This window comes from Macaca fascicularis, chromosome 13, assembly GCF_037993035.2.
Source record: "Macaca fascicularis isolate 582-1 chromosome 13, T2T-MFA8v1.1".
Lineage (NCBI taxonomy): Eukaryota > Metazoa > Chordata > Mammalia > Primates > Cercopithecidae > Macaca > Macaca fascicularis.
Window position 1 is genome coordinate 36,860,509 of NC_088387.1, and position 13,892 is coordinate 36,874,400.

General features: G+C 39.4%; 1 protein-coding gene across 1 annotated transcript in view; it reads right to left on the reverse strand.

Moving 5' to 3' along the window:
• The window catches only part of DNAH6 (dynein axonemal heavy chain 6), a 367,549-nt gene that overhangs the window by 81,566 nt on the left and 272,091 nt on the right, over nucleotides 1-13,892 (reverse strand). The window contains exons 60-62 of the mRNA XM_005575454.5: nucleotides 13,635-13,814; nucleotides 8,873-9,106; nucleotides 3,219-3,354 (exon numbers count right to left, since the gene is read on the reverse strand). Of these exons, the coding sequence (XP_005575511.2) occupies nucleotides 3,219-3,354; nucleotides 8,873-9,106; nucleotides 13,635-13,814 (550 nt within the window). The remainder of the gene's footprint in view (nucleotides 1-3,218; nucleotides 3,355-8,872; nucleotides 9,107-13,634; nucleotides 13,815-13,892) is intronic.

Consider the following 13,892-nt stretch of genomic DNA (forward strand, 5'->3'; position numbering starts at 1 on the left):
CTTTATGATAAAAATCCTCAACAAACTAGGCATCAAAGGAACATACCTCAAAATAATGAGAGCCATCAATGACAAACCCACAGCCAAAAGCTGGAGGCATTCCCCCGTAAGAATTGGAACAAAACATAGATGTCTACTCTCACCACTCCTATTCAATATAGTACCGGAAGTCTTAGCCAAAGCAATCAGGCAGGAGAAAGAAATTTATTCAAATAGGAAAAGAGGAAGTCAAATTATCTCTCTTCACTAACAATATGATTCTGTCCCTAGAGAATCCTAAGGATTTGACCAAAAGACACCTAGACCTGATAAATGACTTCAACAAAGTCTTATGATATAAAATGAATGTACAAAAATCAGTAGCATTTCTGTATACCAATAATGTTTAAGCTGAGAAACAAATAAAGAATGCAATCCCATTTAAAATAGCCACAAAAATATTGAGGAATACATCTAACCAAGGAAGTGAAAGATCTCTATAAGAGTAACTATAAAACACTGCCAAAAGAAAGGATGAAACAAGCAAATGGAAAAACATCCCACACTTATGGGTTGGAAGAATCAACATCGTTAAAATGACTATGCTATCCAAAGCAATCTACAGATTTAATGCTATTCCTATCAAATTACCAATGTCATTTTCCATAGAATTAGGAAACACTATTCTAAAATTCATAGGAAACAAAAAATGTGCCCAAACAGCCAAGGCAATCCTAGTAAAAAAGAACAAAGCCAGAGGCATCACATTATCCAACATATAAATATACTACAAGACTACAGTAACCAAACTAACATGGTATTGGTACAACAGTAGACACATGGACCGATGGAACAGAACAGAGACCCCTGAAACAAAGTCACATACCTACAACCAACTGATCTTTGACAAAGTGAACAAAAATAATGTGGAAAGAATATTCTATTCAGTAAATGAGCTGGAAAAACTGGTTAACCATATGCAGAGGAATGAAACTGGACCCCTTACTTCTCACCATATACAAAAATTAACTCAAGGTTGAAGAAAAACCTCAAACTATGAAAATCCTAGAAGAAAACATAGGAAATACTCTTCTAGACATTGGCCTAGGCAAAGTATTTGTGATGAAGGGTCCAAAAGCAAATGCAACAAAATAAAAATAGACAAATAGGATTTAAACTAAAGAGCTTCTGCATAGCAAAATAAAATATCAACTGAGTACAATGTACAGAATGGGAGAATATATTTGCAAACTATGCATCCTACAAAGAACTAACATTGAGAATCTATAAAGAAGTTAAACAAATCAATAAAAAGTAAATAAGCCCATTATAAAGTGGGCAAAGAACATGAATAGACACTTTTCTAAAGAAGACATAAAGCTGCCAACAAACATATGAAAAAGTACTCAACATGACTAATCATCAGAGAAATGCAAATCAAAACCACAATGAATTACCATCTTACACCAGTCAGAATGCCTATTATTCAAAAGTAAAAAAAAAAAAAAAAAAAAAAAAAAAGATTTTGGCAAGATTGTGGAGAAAAGAGAATGCTTACATTCTGTTGCTGAGAATATAAACTAGTTCAGCCTCTGTGAAAAGCAGTTTAGAAATTTCTCAAAAAGCCGAAAATAGAACTAACGTTTGACCTACAATCCCATTACTGGGTATATACCCAAAGGAAAACAAATCATTCTACCAAAAGACCTGCACTCATATGTTTATTGCAGCACTATTTACAACAACAAGACATGGAATCACCCTAGGTTCCCATCAACAGTGAACTGGACAAAGAAAATGTGGTACATACACATATAGAATACTATGTAACCATAGAAAGAATGACATTATGTCCTTTACAGCAACATGGATGCAGCTGGAGGCCATTGTCCTAAGTGAATTAACAAAGAAAATCCAAATACTGTATGGTCTCACTTATAAGTGGGAGCTAAACATTGGGTACACAAAGACATAAAGGAGGGAACAATAGACACTGAGGACTCCAAAAGAGGAGATGGAGGGAGGCAGCAAGGGTTGAAAATCTGCTTATTGATTCTATGTTCACTACCTGGGCAATGAGATCATTAGAAGCCCAAACTTCCCCAGCATGCAATATACCCATGTAAGAAACCTGCACATGTACTCCCTGATTAACAAATAAAAATAATACATTAAAAAGGAAATATATTTAAGGTAAAAAGCATTATTCAGAGTAAAGAGGGATATTATTTAATAAAAAGGAATAATTACTAAGAACTTAACTCTAAACCTATTTTATATACTGGCATAGTTTCACAAAGTATAATGGGAAAAATTCCAAAATTACAAAGGGAAGTTGCCAATCATAGTGGTATACCTTAATATAGCTCTCTTAGAATCTGACAGATCCAGTATAAGAACGTTAGTAAGATAAATACCACAATTAGTAAGTTTGAGCTAAAGGTCACATATGGAGCCTTGCATTCAAGAAATGACATGCATGGAATATTTTTTATAAACAAAACATGCACCAGGCTGCACAGGAAGTGTATATAATTCCAAAGACTCAATTTCATGAAAACCATGAGTATAATTTCCATAATGTAATTAAATTATAAACAAAAAAAGATGGTCCCCTAAATCCTAAAATGGCTTTGAACTAGTAAGTGTAGTTTTAGAATTGAAAGGGCTATATATTAAAACTTGTAGGGAAAAATTAATACAGAATATTATAATTCAGAGTAGTTGTTGCCTCTGAGGAAGAGAAGTGAGAGAGAATAAGGGGATTCTGGGATGCTGGTACTGTTCTATTTCTTACTCTCAGTGATGGTTCGTAAATAAATCTACACAGTTTGTGATAGTTAATCAAATTGTATACTTTTGATTTGTGCATTTTTCTGGATTTATGTTATCCTTCAATAAAAAGTAAAAAAAATAAAAATCTATGGGATACAGCTAAAGCAATACATAAATGTATGTTTATATTCTCAAATATATACATAAAATACGTGTGTGTGTATATATAAAGTATACATATATATACACACACACATATAAAGTAAACATGAAATATTGAGAATTCATGGGCCAAGCATTCTACTCAAGAAATCGTGAAAACAAATAATTTACAGTTTCTTAGAAATGAAGGAAGTTCCTAGTGAAAAATATTGACATTGCAGAAGAGGTTAAAGAAAACATTAAGATTAGGATTCAAGAGCCTGTTTATAAGCCTCCTCAGCAGGTTCTTTTTGTCACATTACCTAAGCGTATAGAAATAGGATGTGACAATATATTTTGGGTAAGTCCATGAAAAACTGGAAATGATTCTTCCAAGTCACAGCAAGCGAACCATGTAGCAGTAAGTAGCCAGGGAGCTTCAGGCTTAGGTGGGCGTTCCTATTTGAAGACAGAAAGAAAATGAATAACAATTCACAAAGGCAATCACAAAATATACTTTCACTTTGTCCAACTGAAAAATCAAGCTCTAACAGTAAGTTAAAATAACCATTTTCCTAGGACAAGTAGTACAATATGGTGAAATAGAAACGGTGTTGAATCAATTCTAATTGTGGACCTTTGCACAGAAGTACAGCTGCTAAAAACTTTTCAGATTGACATTTACAGAAAACAAAGTTGATCAATTAAATCTGCTACTTTCAGCCTGTTTTCCAACACCCCACACCAATCTTTCCCCACTCGCCAAATATTCCTATGGTTAATAATTTTTCTCTAGAGAACGAGTCTCCAAATCAGATTACCAGATGTTCTCACCCCTAGGAGACAGAGAAAGCTGAGTATGGAGCAGTATCAGTAGCAAGACAAATGGCAACCTAATTCCAGCTCTGGTAAGTGTTTGCCTAATTATTTTAGATATTCTCAGAAACTTCTGGGAGAAGTGTTATGCCATTTGGCAATATTCCGTGAAGCACTTACATGTGGGCAAACAGTTTTAAAAGAGACAGAGAAATAACTGTGATTGTAAGACAGAAACTAGTTCTTCAAAATTTCCTGAATATTTGCCCAGGGTTCCCTACTACATTTAAAAACAGGTTTATTGAGATACAATTCACATACTAAGCAATTCATCCATTTGAAGTATATAATCTAATGATTTCAGTATATTCACAGATGGGTACACCCACCATCACAATTTAGAACATTTAATTTCTTCAAAAAGATACTGTGCACTCATTAGCCATTACTCCCCTTTAATCCCATCCCTTGAGCCCTAAGCAACTGCTAAACTACTTACTGTCTCCATATATTTGCCTATTATGGACACTTCATGTAAATCAAATTATATAATATGTGGGCTTTTGTGACAGACAGCTTAGTGTTTTCAAGTTTCATCCATGTTGTAGCACGTTATCAGTACTTCATTCCTTCTTATGGTTGAATAATATTCCATTGTATAAATATACCACATTTTATTTATATATCAGTTGATGGACATTTGGGCTATTGGACATTTGGACATTTCCATCTTTTGACTAGTATAAACAATGCTGTTATGAATATTCGCGTCCAAATTTTTGTGCAGACATATGTTTAACCAGTAAGTATAATGGAAGTATTCCAAAAACTGAAAAAACCCCAAATCTGAAATGCTTCTGGGCCTAGGCATCTTGAATTAAGGAATACTCAACCTGTAATGCACTGTAGCAACTCTGAGCATGCACCCTTTACCCAAAGGCTTCTTACGGTTACTTGCTTATTTGTTTAATAACTGACTGGATTATTTTAGTGGAGTCTCTCCACAACCCCTGTACAACATTAAGCCTCTAATGTTGCTCCTCAAGGGGTGCAGCCTTAGGAATGCCCACAGTTACCCTGGGATGTTCATAGCTTTTTCAGGGCTCTTTTTGATAGTTTTCCTTGACTGCATCTAGCTGTCAAGCACCACTAATTGTGGGCTGATTGCTCTAATGTTTTTAACAATGCTCTTGGGGACAAATTTCTCCTCAGACTAAAACATTCAAATTTGGGCCCATTTGAAGGAGTTGCTAAGGTCAGTGTTTGGGTTTTCTTCTGGTCTTTGGCAGGCTTCAGTGTCTTCTCTTAATCTCTGGCAAACCAGCTGGTTTATATGTTGTCTCTCTGTCCGGTAATTCCATCAGTTTCCTTTCAATTGCCTTTCACTACAACCTTTATTGTTTTAGAGAGCATCATTAGGCTTAAACTTTTCCATACTGTGTTGGAAATGAAGTCAGTTACTCTGTGAGGAGATAAGGAACTATCTGTTTTATGGGTTGCTTCTCCCACTCAGGCAAAATCCCAGGGGCATGACAATGTTGCACTTTTCGCAGAGGCATATTCCAGGAGCTGAGTACGCCATGGGTGGGAAGACAGTAGCCTCAGGTCTCCTCAGCTTGCCTCTGCCATTGATGAACTACTATCTTAGGAGCTGGAACAACAGCGATGCTGCACCAAACATGAAGCCTCAGTCTCCCCAGTGGGGGCTGGGTGGAAGAAGGCAGGCCCACCTTTTGGCTGCACTCAACTGGAACTTAGCTTCAGCAGTAGGTAGCTGTGGGCAGGATGAGAAATGCTGATGTCCTGTCTTTCTCAGGAATATGGCCCTTTAACTGGCAGTGGGGAGTAAGCAGGAGCCCTGTGCTCTTAGCTGCATCAGTCTGGAGTGCAGTTTCTATCTCACTAAGCTGGGAGCAGGAAGGGAGGCAGTGGGTCTAGGTTCAAAGACCACAGACTCTTGCTGTCCTTACTGAGCCTCTAATAAATTATCTCAAATAAATGTTTATTCATTTGCTGTATGTGCCTGGGACCATTTCCAGATAGTTTAAATGATCCTTACATAATTTTCAACAGTTTTGCTGGGGAGCAGGTATGTGAAGATCCTCACACTGTCATGCTGGAAGTGGCATTTCCCTGTGTTACATCTTGATCCTAGATAAACCCCTCAAAGACTCTTAGATTAGTTAATGTTCACAGGCATTTACAAATATCTAATGCAGAATTCTGAGTGGTTTTGCTGTATTTTGATCTCTAATAATAATGTGTAAAACAAATCACTGGTCTCTGCACAAATTTTAATGAATTTTCCAGGAAATAGATATCATGTAAAGTTTTCTGGTTATGCTATTATTACATGCTAGCATCATTTTTTGGATTCCTGGCATTAAGAGAAAATGCTTTAAAAAATGTTTGTCCAACCCATGGCCCACAGGCCACATGCAGCCTAGGATGGTTTTGAATGTGGACCAACACGAATTCGTAAACTTTCTTAAAACCTTATGAGATTTTTCTTTTGCGATTTTTTTTTAAAGTTCATCAGCTATCGTTAGTGTATTTTATGTGTGGCCCAAGACAATTCTTCTTCCAATGTGGCCCAAGGAAGCCAAAAGACTGGACACCCCTGTTTAAAATATCATCGTTTAAAAACATTAGTTGTACAGACTGAATATAACCAATGAGAATAGCCTGGAGACCTCAATTTGCAGAAATCCATTTACCTTGTCCACATGTAATAGAAACCTGCAGATGCTTGAGGCTTTGTGTATTGGTTCCAGTTGTTTCTATTTGTCCCTAAATTCTAACTGTTGTGGTTCAATCCTGGAAATGCCTACTTCTGCTCACAACAGCCAGTCTCCAGCTGCAGACCACAGCATCCCCCTCTGCCTTTTGTTGTTGCGACCTTCTAGAAAGGTCATCTGGATTTTCTCATCTGGATTTTCTTTATCTAGTGCATCCAGTCAACTCCAGATTCCATGGGGCATGTATCTCCTTCCTCTCTCTCCTCCCATCCTGGACACTCTTCTTTTATTCTTTCTAGGTCTCTTCCAGAGCCCTTTTGTTGCACCATCTCCTTGCATAATGATACGATCTTGTCATAGGTGTTTGGAACTCAGTGCACATTTTTCCCCAGAAAAAGTTTTATGTATGGAAGTTGGCTTCCAAGGTTATTCCAGAAAATCTAATTTAGATCCTAACGAATGTAGCAAAAAACAATGTAGCACTTATGATAAAAATAGAAAATACTAGTGTCAAAACGTCAAATGAAGTGACCATATAAAATATGCCCCCAAATACATTTCTAAAAATAATTATTAGTCAAGAATCCTTCCAATTTCCTTATGTCTACCATGAGGAAAAAGACAGTTTAATTAAAAATAATTCAGAGAAGTTTCTGACGATGGTAATTTTAAGTTTTGAGTTTGATGGTATTTAAAACATATTTTAAACTTTTCAAAATATGCTGTTCATGAGAAGTAGGTGGTTTTGGAATGGACATGGGCTTTGGGAGCTCAGACACAGGTTTGAATCAGTCTGTGTCATGCATTAGTGTGATTTTGGAAAGCTCTTTAACCTCTTTGAGTCTCTGTGTGAGAAAACTGTAAGAAGAGCTGTTGACAAGGCTGCAGTGAGGAAGGAAGGGCAAAAGCACACAGGGCAGGGCCTGGCTGAGTGGCTAACAGCCAGCAGTAGAGTGAACTGGCTAAGAGAGCAGGCTTTATAGACTGCAAGTGTTCAAATCCTGGTTCCAGGTCCTATTAAGTGTGTGATCAGGACAAGTTACTTAACCTTTCCGTGCCTAACTATCTTATCATAGACTAGAGATAAAAATTAGGAAATTACCCAAGAAGAATACTGAGAGGAATAAGGGAGTTGATATACATAAAACACATAGCAAGCTCTCTGTGAATATGAACTGTGATTACGAGGATAAGACACATTAAGAGAGGAGTCACAGAATATGTGTGTATGCAAGACGGATGGGGGTCAGGGAGGAAGGAACATCTGGTGGAGACGTCTTGTCTGGACTTTTTCTGGGAGCATGGGGTGCTGCGAGTCAAATAAAAGCATCAGGTTCAACCTCCTAGTGATACACTGGGGTTCAAATACTGGCAAACAGGTGCAGATGTCAGGTCTGCAGGGGCCAAGGACAGGACTTGAGACTTGCAGAGTTGGACAGAGCCAAGAATTTAGAGTGGAGCAGAGACCAAATTGTAGGCAAGGTTTAGGGGCTCACCTCTGTGGGCCATTAGCTTTGTGGTACGTGTGTGGGTTAGGCCAGTTTAAGGGACTGGAGCAAGCAGGACAAGCAGATGAACACGAAGAAGGGAACTGCAGCAGAACTCGTTTTATAGTATTACAGAAGGTGACAATCAAGTCATTTTGTCACTTCCCATGCTTTATAATGAGATGTATCTCCAGGCAAGAGACGGTCATGGTTTTTAAAAAAACTATTGCTAAGTCTGTGAATTACAACTTTTACTGGATTTTAACTCTTTACATTTGTAAGAGGGTCAGCTTTTCAAAACATGTTCACTTCTATTAGCTCATTGGTTACTCCCAATATTCCTTTTCTATAGGTGAGGATAGTGCTCCATACAGAGGCTAAATGATACATTATACAGTTAGTTGGAGGCAGAACTGAGTTATAACATGGGCCTCCTGACCTCAATTCCCTCCACTGGACCACACAGCCAAATGTATGGCCTTCAGCCACCAGAGTCACCACCGAGCACTGGTAGGTGCTTGTGGGCTCTATCTAGAATAACGATCATAGTATTATTCTGTTTTCATGCTGCTGATGAAGACATAGCTGAGAATGGGTAATTTATAAGGAAAAAGAGGTTTAATGGACTCACAGTTCCATGTGACTAGGGAGGCCTCACAATCATGGCAGAAGGTAAAAGGCACATCTTACATGGCAGCAGGCAAGAGAGAATGAAAACGAAGTGAAAGGGGTTTCCCCTTATAAAACCATCAGGTCTCATGAGACTTATTCACTACCACGAGAACAGTATGGGGGAAACTGCACCCGTGATTCAGTTATCTCCCACCAGGTCCATCCTACAGCACATGGGAATTATGGTAGCTACAATTCAAAATGAGATTTGGGTGGGGACACAGCCAGACCATATGAATCATCATCTAAATGAGAATCAGGTACCTTTTCCAATCCTGCAGAACCTCGGAGAAAGAAATTCCATTCAGCATCAGTTAGGGTTCCTTGCTGACGCATCATCTCAACACAGAGCATAAAGCTGTAGATGAGTTTATGTTGTTCAAAAAGTCCTCTTGAAACATTGACATAAGCAGTTAGGAGAGTTTGTTCTAGCAGTATGTCCAGGCGCTCTTGTAGATTTTCCGTCTTTACAGAAGTTTCAATGGTGGTATTGAACAACTGTGTGAAAGAGAGCTCTATCAACGTCTCTGATTTAATTCATTCTCTGTAGAGAAGAAAAAATCTCTGTCTCCCTTGTTCGCATTCAGTGAGTAAACGGCAGCACGGGAGATGAATACAGTAAGTCCTCAATGTGGCCGATAGGTTCTTGGAAACTGAGGCTTTAAGTGAAATTATGCACAGCAGGTCTTTGAATTATGAACAACCTTGCATTCAAAGTCATTTTGCTATTACACTGATGAGACCAAAAAAATTGATTTCATTATATGTCATTTTGCTTAACAAAGTCACAGTTTCCAAGAACCTATTCTCAGCATTAAGTGAGGACTTACTGTACTATGAAAAAGTCTAGAATTCATCCCAAAGTGATATATGATATTTGTTTTCTACACTCCCCTTTCTCTCCTATTTTTAAGAAATGGACTAATGCCAAGTTCTTGACAAAATTCAAAAGCATCATCTTGATGTGAGACATGAAACTTTGGAAAATGGTGGTGAGCTGGTAGGACCAGGTTTTTAACATCTTCAACCCAGATTTGATAAACCCTGCATTTTGGGGTGAGAGATGTAAGAGCAAGGTAAGCTCATGCTTATTTCTTAGCACTTCCCCAAGATAATTCTTAGGGTGTAGAAATAATGTGCTAGAATTTTCCTTGAAATTTAAGAGAAACTGATTTTGGTGATTTTAAAGGAGATTTCTACCCTGTTTCCTACCTGTAAATTTTGAAAGGAGAATCACTAGCACAAAGGTGCCCCATATTATAAAGATATTGGTAAGGCAGTAGAGATGGTGGCACTGAGGGATTAGGCCTGACGTAGTCCTACCCATTTTCTGCAACTTCTAAGTGGAGTGGAAGGAAGATCAAAAATTTCTAAAGGTCCCAGGCTGTGTGAGGAAGCTGAGCAGAGCCTGAATATGTGGCCTTCCATGGAAGTCATGGAACAAGGAGGGATCTTGCAGCAGAGACTCAGGGAAGTCCCACCAGGGCCCCGAGGAACATGTGCTTGTGTCTCAGGATCTGCAGCCTGAGGGGTAAAGTGGGAAGGGAGGTAGTACCTGCCCAATCCCTGGGATCAAGATATATGTTCATGGTGAGGGCAGACCAATCAAAACAGACTGGCAGCTAGAAGCCCGCTAAGGACCAAAGCAGATCAGGGTCAAGACGTGTCCTCCACTCCTTCCTAGAAATACTGTGCTGAGGCTGTGCAGGCCTCTCCTACCCGCCTCTTCTACTAATAGGATGGAGCACAAAGGGAAAGGGCCTGATTGTGTCAGTCTCCTCACCAAAATAGGTCTCCATTCCCCCACGTTAAAAGGGCTTAGAGGAAGCCTACAATTATTGTAGGGAATTGGGAAAGTCCTTGTTGATTCTCCTGAAAGTTTGGTTGACAAGGGTAATAGAGTTTTGTTTTAACACACTCAGGAGAAAAGAGGACTCAGCCCTCTTTAACAACCTAACAAGAAACATAGAGGTTAAAGCCCAGTGAATATGTGAGAGATATGGTACCAAAATACAACCGGTAAATCTCAAAATTCTCTAAAGAATTTCACTGTGAAATGGGTTTGGTAGAGGGTATCCTGGCCAAGACTGTCATCTACAAATATGTTTTGGATTTCTGGTTTCCCTTCTAATCTGTAGAACTCCAGAGCTTTGATGATTCATCCAGTATCGCTTTTACTTTCAGCCCAAGATATTTTAGGGCCTTTTCATTTTTATTTCTTGAAGGAGATTTTAAAACCTTGAAGAGCATAAATTCCAAAACACCCAGGATAAGAAAAGTATTATAAAAAAGTCACTTAGGTGGCATTACAGGATTTGGTAATCCTTATTTTGCTTGCGTTAATACCTGCCAACTAAAGGAAGGGAGCAGAGATATGAGAACCCAAACCCTTGCCTCTAGGAATTGAGGTTTGAACCCAGTACAGATGGCTTTTAAAGACTGCTAAAATAAACATCTTGTTGAAAGACAGCCCAGGCCTATCTAAACAATTTGACTCCCATTTCTTTCAATTCCTCATTTCCATTCTCTCCTGGAAACAGAAATTGTTCCTGGACCTCCAACCATTATCAAGGGTACTAAATAAGACCTCTAGAGAAAAAATCAAGCTGTCATAAGAATTGTTTGACTATTTGAAGTTCAAGAAGAATTGTTGGAATGTTATATGCAGAGATCAAAACAGACTCTTCATTCATGAAACACTCATGAGCATTATGTGGCGCTAAGCACCATTGGGGATATGGGATGGGTAAGGCTTCATTTTTGCCTCCTGGGAGTTTAGGCTCCAGCAGGAGAGAGAAGAAAACCACACAAGGCAACGTGGGGTACATTATGCCAGATGAAGCATATCAAATGTTTTGGATAAAGACTGCTGAAACTGTTTGCTACTCTTCCCATTGAGAGGTGGAGTCTAAATCCCCTTCTCTCAAACCTGGACTATCCTAGTGATTTAATTGACCAAAAGACTGTAGCCGAATTGATGTTGCATGAAATCCAAGATTAGGTCAGAAGTCCTAGAGCTCCCATCTTGGTTTCTTTGAACATCTACTTTGGGGAGAGGCCCTTTTGGAACCCAGTTGCCCTGCAGTGAGAAACCCAAGCCACGTGGAGAGGCCACTGCAGGTGCCATGGGTGACAGCCCAGCCATGTGAGTCAGCCATTTTGGACGTTCATTCCAGTCAGCCTCTAGATGTTTGCAGCCCCAGTAGCAGACTTTGGTGGAGAAGGTGGCATTTGGGTTGGGAGGAAGGGCATTCCAAACAGAGGGAGTGTCAGAAACACAAAAGCATCCAGTTAGTCTTGGGAATGTAAATGGATCAATTTGGCTGTTGCACAGGAGTTGTGAGAAATGTGACTGGAGAGATGAAACAGGGACAGGCTGGATGTGGCTTTGAATTCCAGGCTATAGAGTCTAAATTGTGTTGATGGGCAATATCTGTGAAAATTCATTTAGGACCTAGGTCTGTGGAACAGTGTTTTGAAAACACTAGGCCTAGACTGGCCTGGCTTCCAGGTGTGTGAGCCAGCATTGACTATACAGGGGCATATAACAGGAAATAGAGATGTGTTGCAGGGAAAGAGCTTTATGTTTACTATTCTCCACTGTTTTCTACTGAGTGGCACGTATGGAGGGAGAGGCCTTTGTTGACTGAGTTATGTCATGGGTAGGGTATAAGCATGGATGAACAGAAAAGTAAGAGTAAGTTAAACTGTTTTGCCCAGAAAAGGAGATAGTACTGCCAAGAGGGAGTAGGAGCTGATGGGAAGACTGAGCCAGGGACGCTGTGGTTGGGTGGGCTGAGAGGAGGCCACTGGCCCCTGAGAGAACCTCTGGAGTGAACCTCTGGAGAGAACCTCTGATGCAGATGCTTGGTAAGTCTTGCTGTGTAATGAGTAATGCAAACTCTCTGTCTTCCCTGGAAGTCTTTAGCAAAATTGACATCGCCTGCTGAAGCTTTGTGGCATTGAATTTGCTTTTGGAAAAAACGAATGCTGCTACAAAGAGGATAAGGAGTGAAAACATCCTACTCACGAGACAGCAGATGAAATTCAACTGTGAATATGAGATAAAGAAGAGAGGGTGAAATAAAACAAGAGTCTCATAGTCATATGGTGAAAGTGGGACAGAAACAAAGGAAAGAGATCCCTCTAAGTCAAAAGTGGGCGCAGGGAAGGAAGAGGGACAGGTTTTTGCATAAAAGGTTTGGGAAATAAAAGATACTTAGACCAATTTGGTTAAGGTCAGTGCTGTTCGGACTTGAGATACAACAGAAAACACTAACAGTGGAAAGGAATCTAGATTACTGCAGAGGATGTCTAAAGAAACGGGACTGAGCTGTGACTCTTAAGAAAGAAAGGCAGGCATGAAGGAAAATAAGCATGCTAGTTAGTTAAGGAAGTCAGGAGCAAATGAAACTTGCAAAGCAGCTTTCTTCTCTTCCTCTACAGTGTTCTGTGCATACTGGGCAATCAAATCTTTAAAAAAATTCTAAATTTTATATATACACACACACATATATATATAAAATAATCACTAACTCTATTCTAAAAACCGCATCTTTGGAAGGGCTGGTGAAACCACTCTTTTTTTAAAATTAAAAAAAATTGTTTTTTGAGACAGAGTCTTGCTCTGTCACCCAGGCTGGAGTACAGTGGCACGATCTTGGCTCATTGAAACATCCACCTCCTGGGTTCAAGCAATTCTCCCGCTCCAGCCTCCCGAGTAGCTGGGATTACAGGCACCCGCCACTATGCCTGGCTAATTTTTGTATTTTTCGTAGAGATGGGATTTCCCCATGTTGGCCAGGGTAATTCCTGACCTCAGGTGATCCACCCACCTCGGCCTCCCAAAGTGCTGGGATTACAGGTGTGAGCCACTATGCCTGACTGGAACCACTCTTGAACCATGTGTGCACTGGGAGATTCTACCTGATAACTAGACTTATGGCTTGTGTGAGGTAAGAAGTAATTCAACAGGTGTAATAGAGGCCAAAGAGATGACTTTCATTAACAACAAGAACACACTTACCTGTTTAAAATATTTTAATGAATACTGGTACATAGGATCTATTTCTGAGAGGCTTGCAATGACAAAGTACATTACAGAGCCTTGAGTGGCCACTGGGCGATACTTCTCACGAGCCACATTGATCATCTGCTCAGTGGACTCTGCTTCTTCCAGCCTGGTTTTAATGGCACCAGAAGTGATCTGAATAAACATACAGTAACAAGTTCTTAGAGATCTGTTCCAGAAAAATAGTGGGACATCTGGAATGTATCCAGTTAG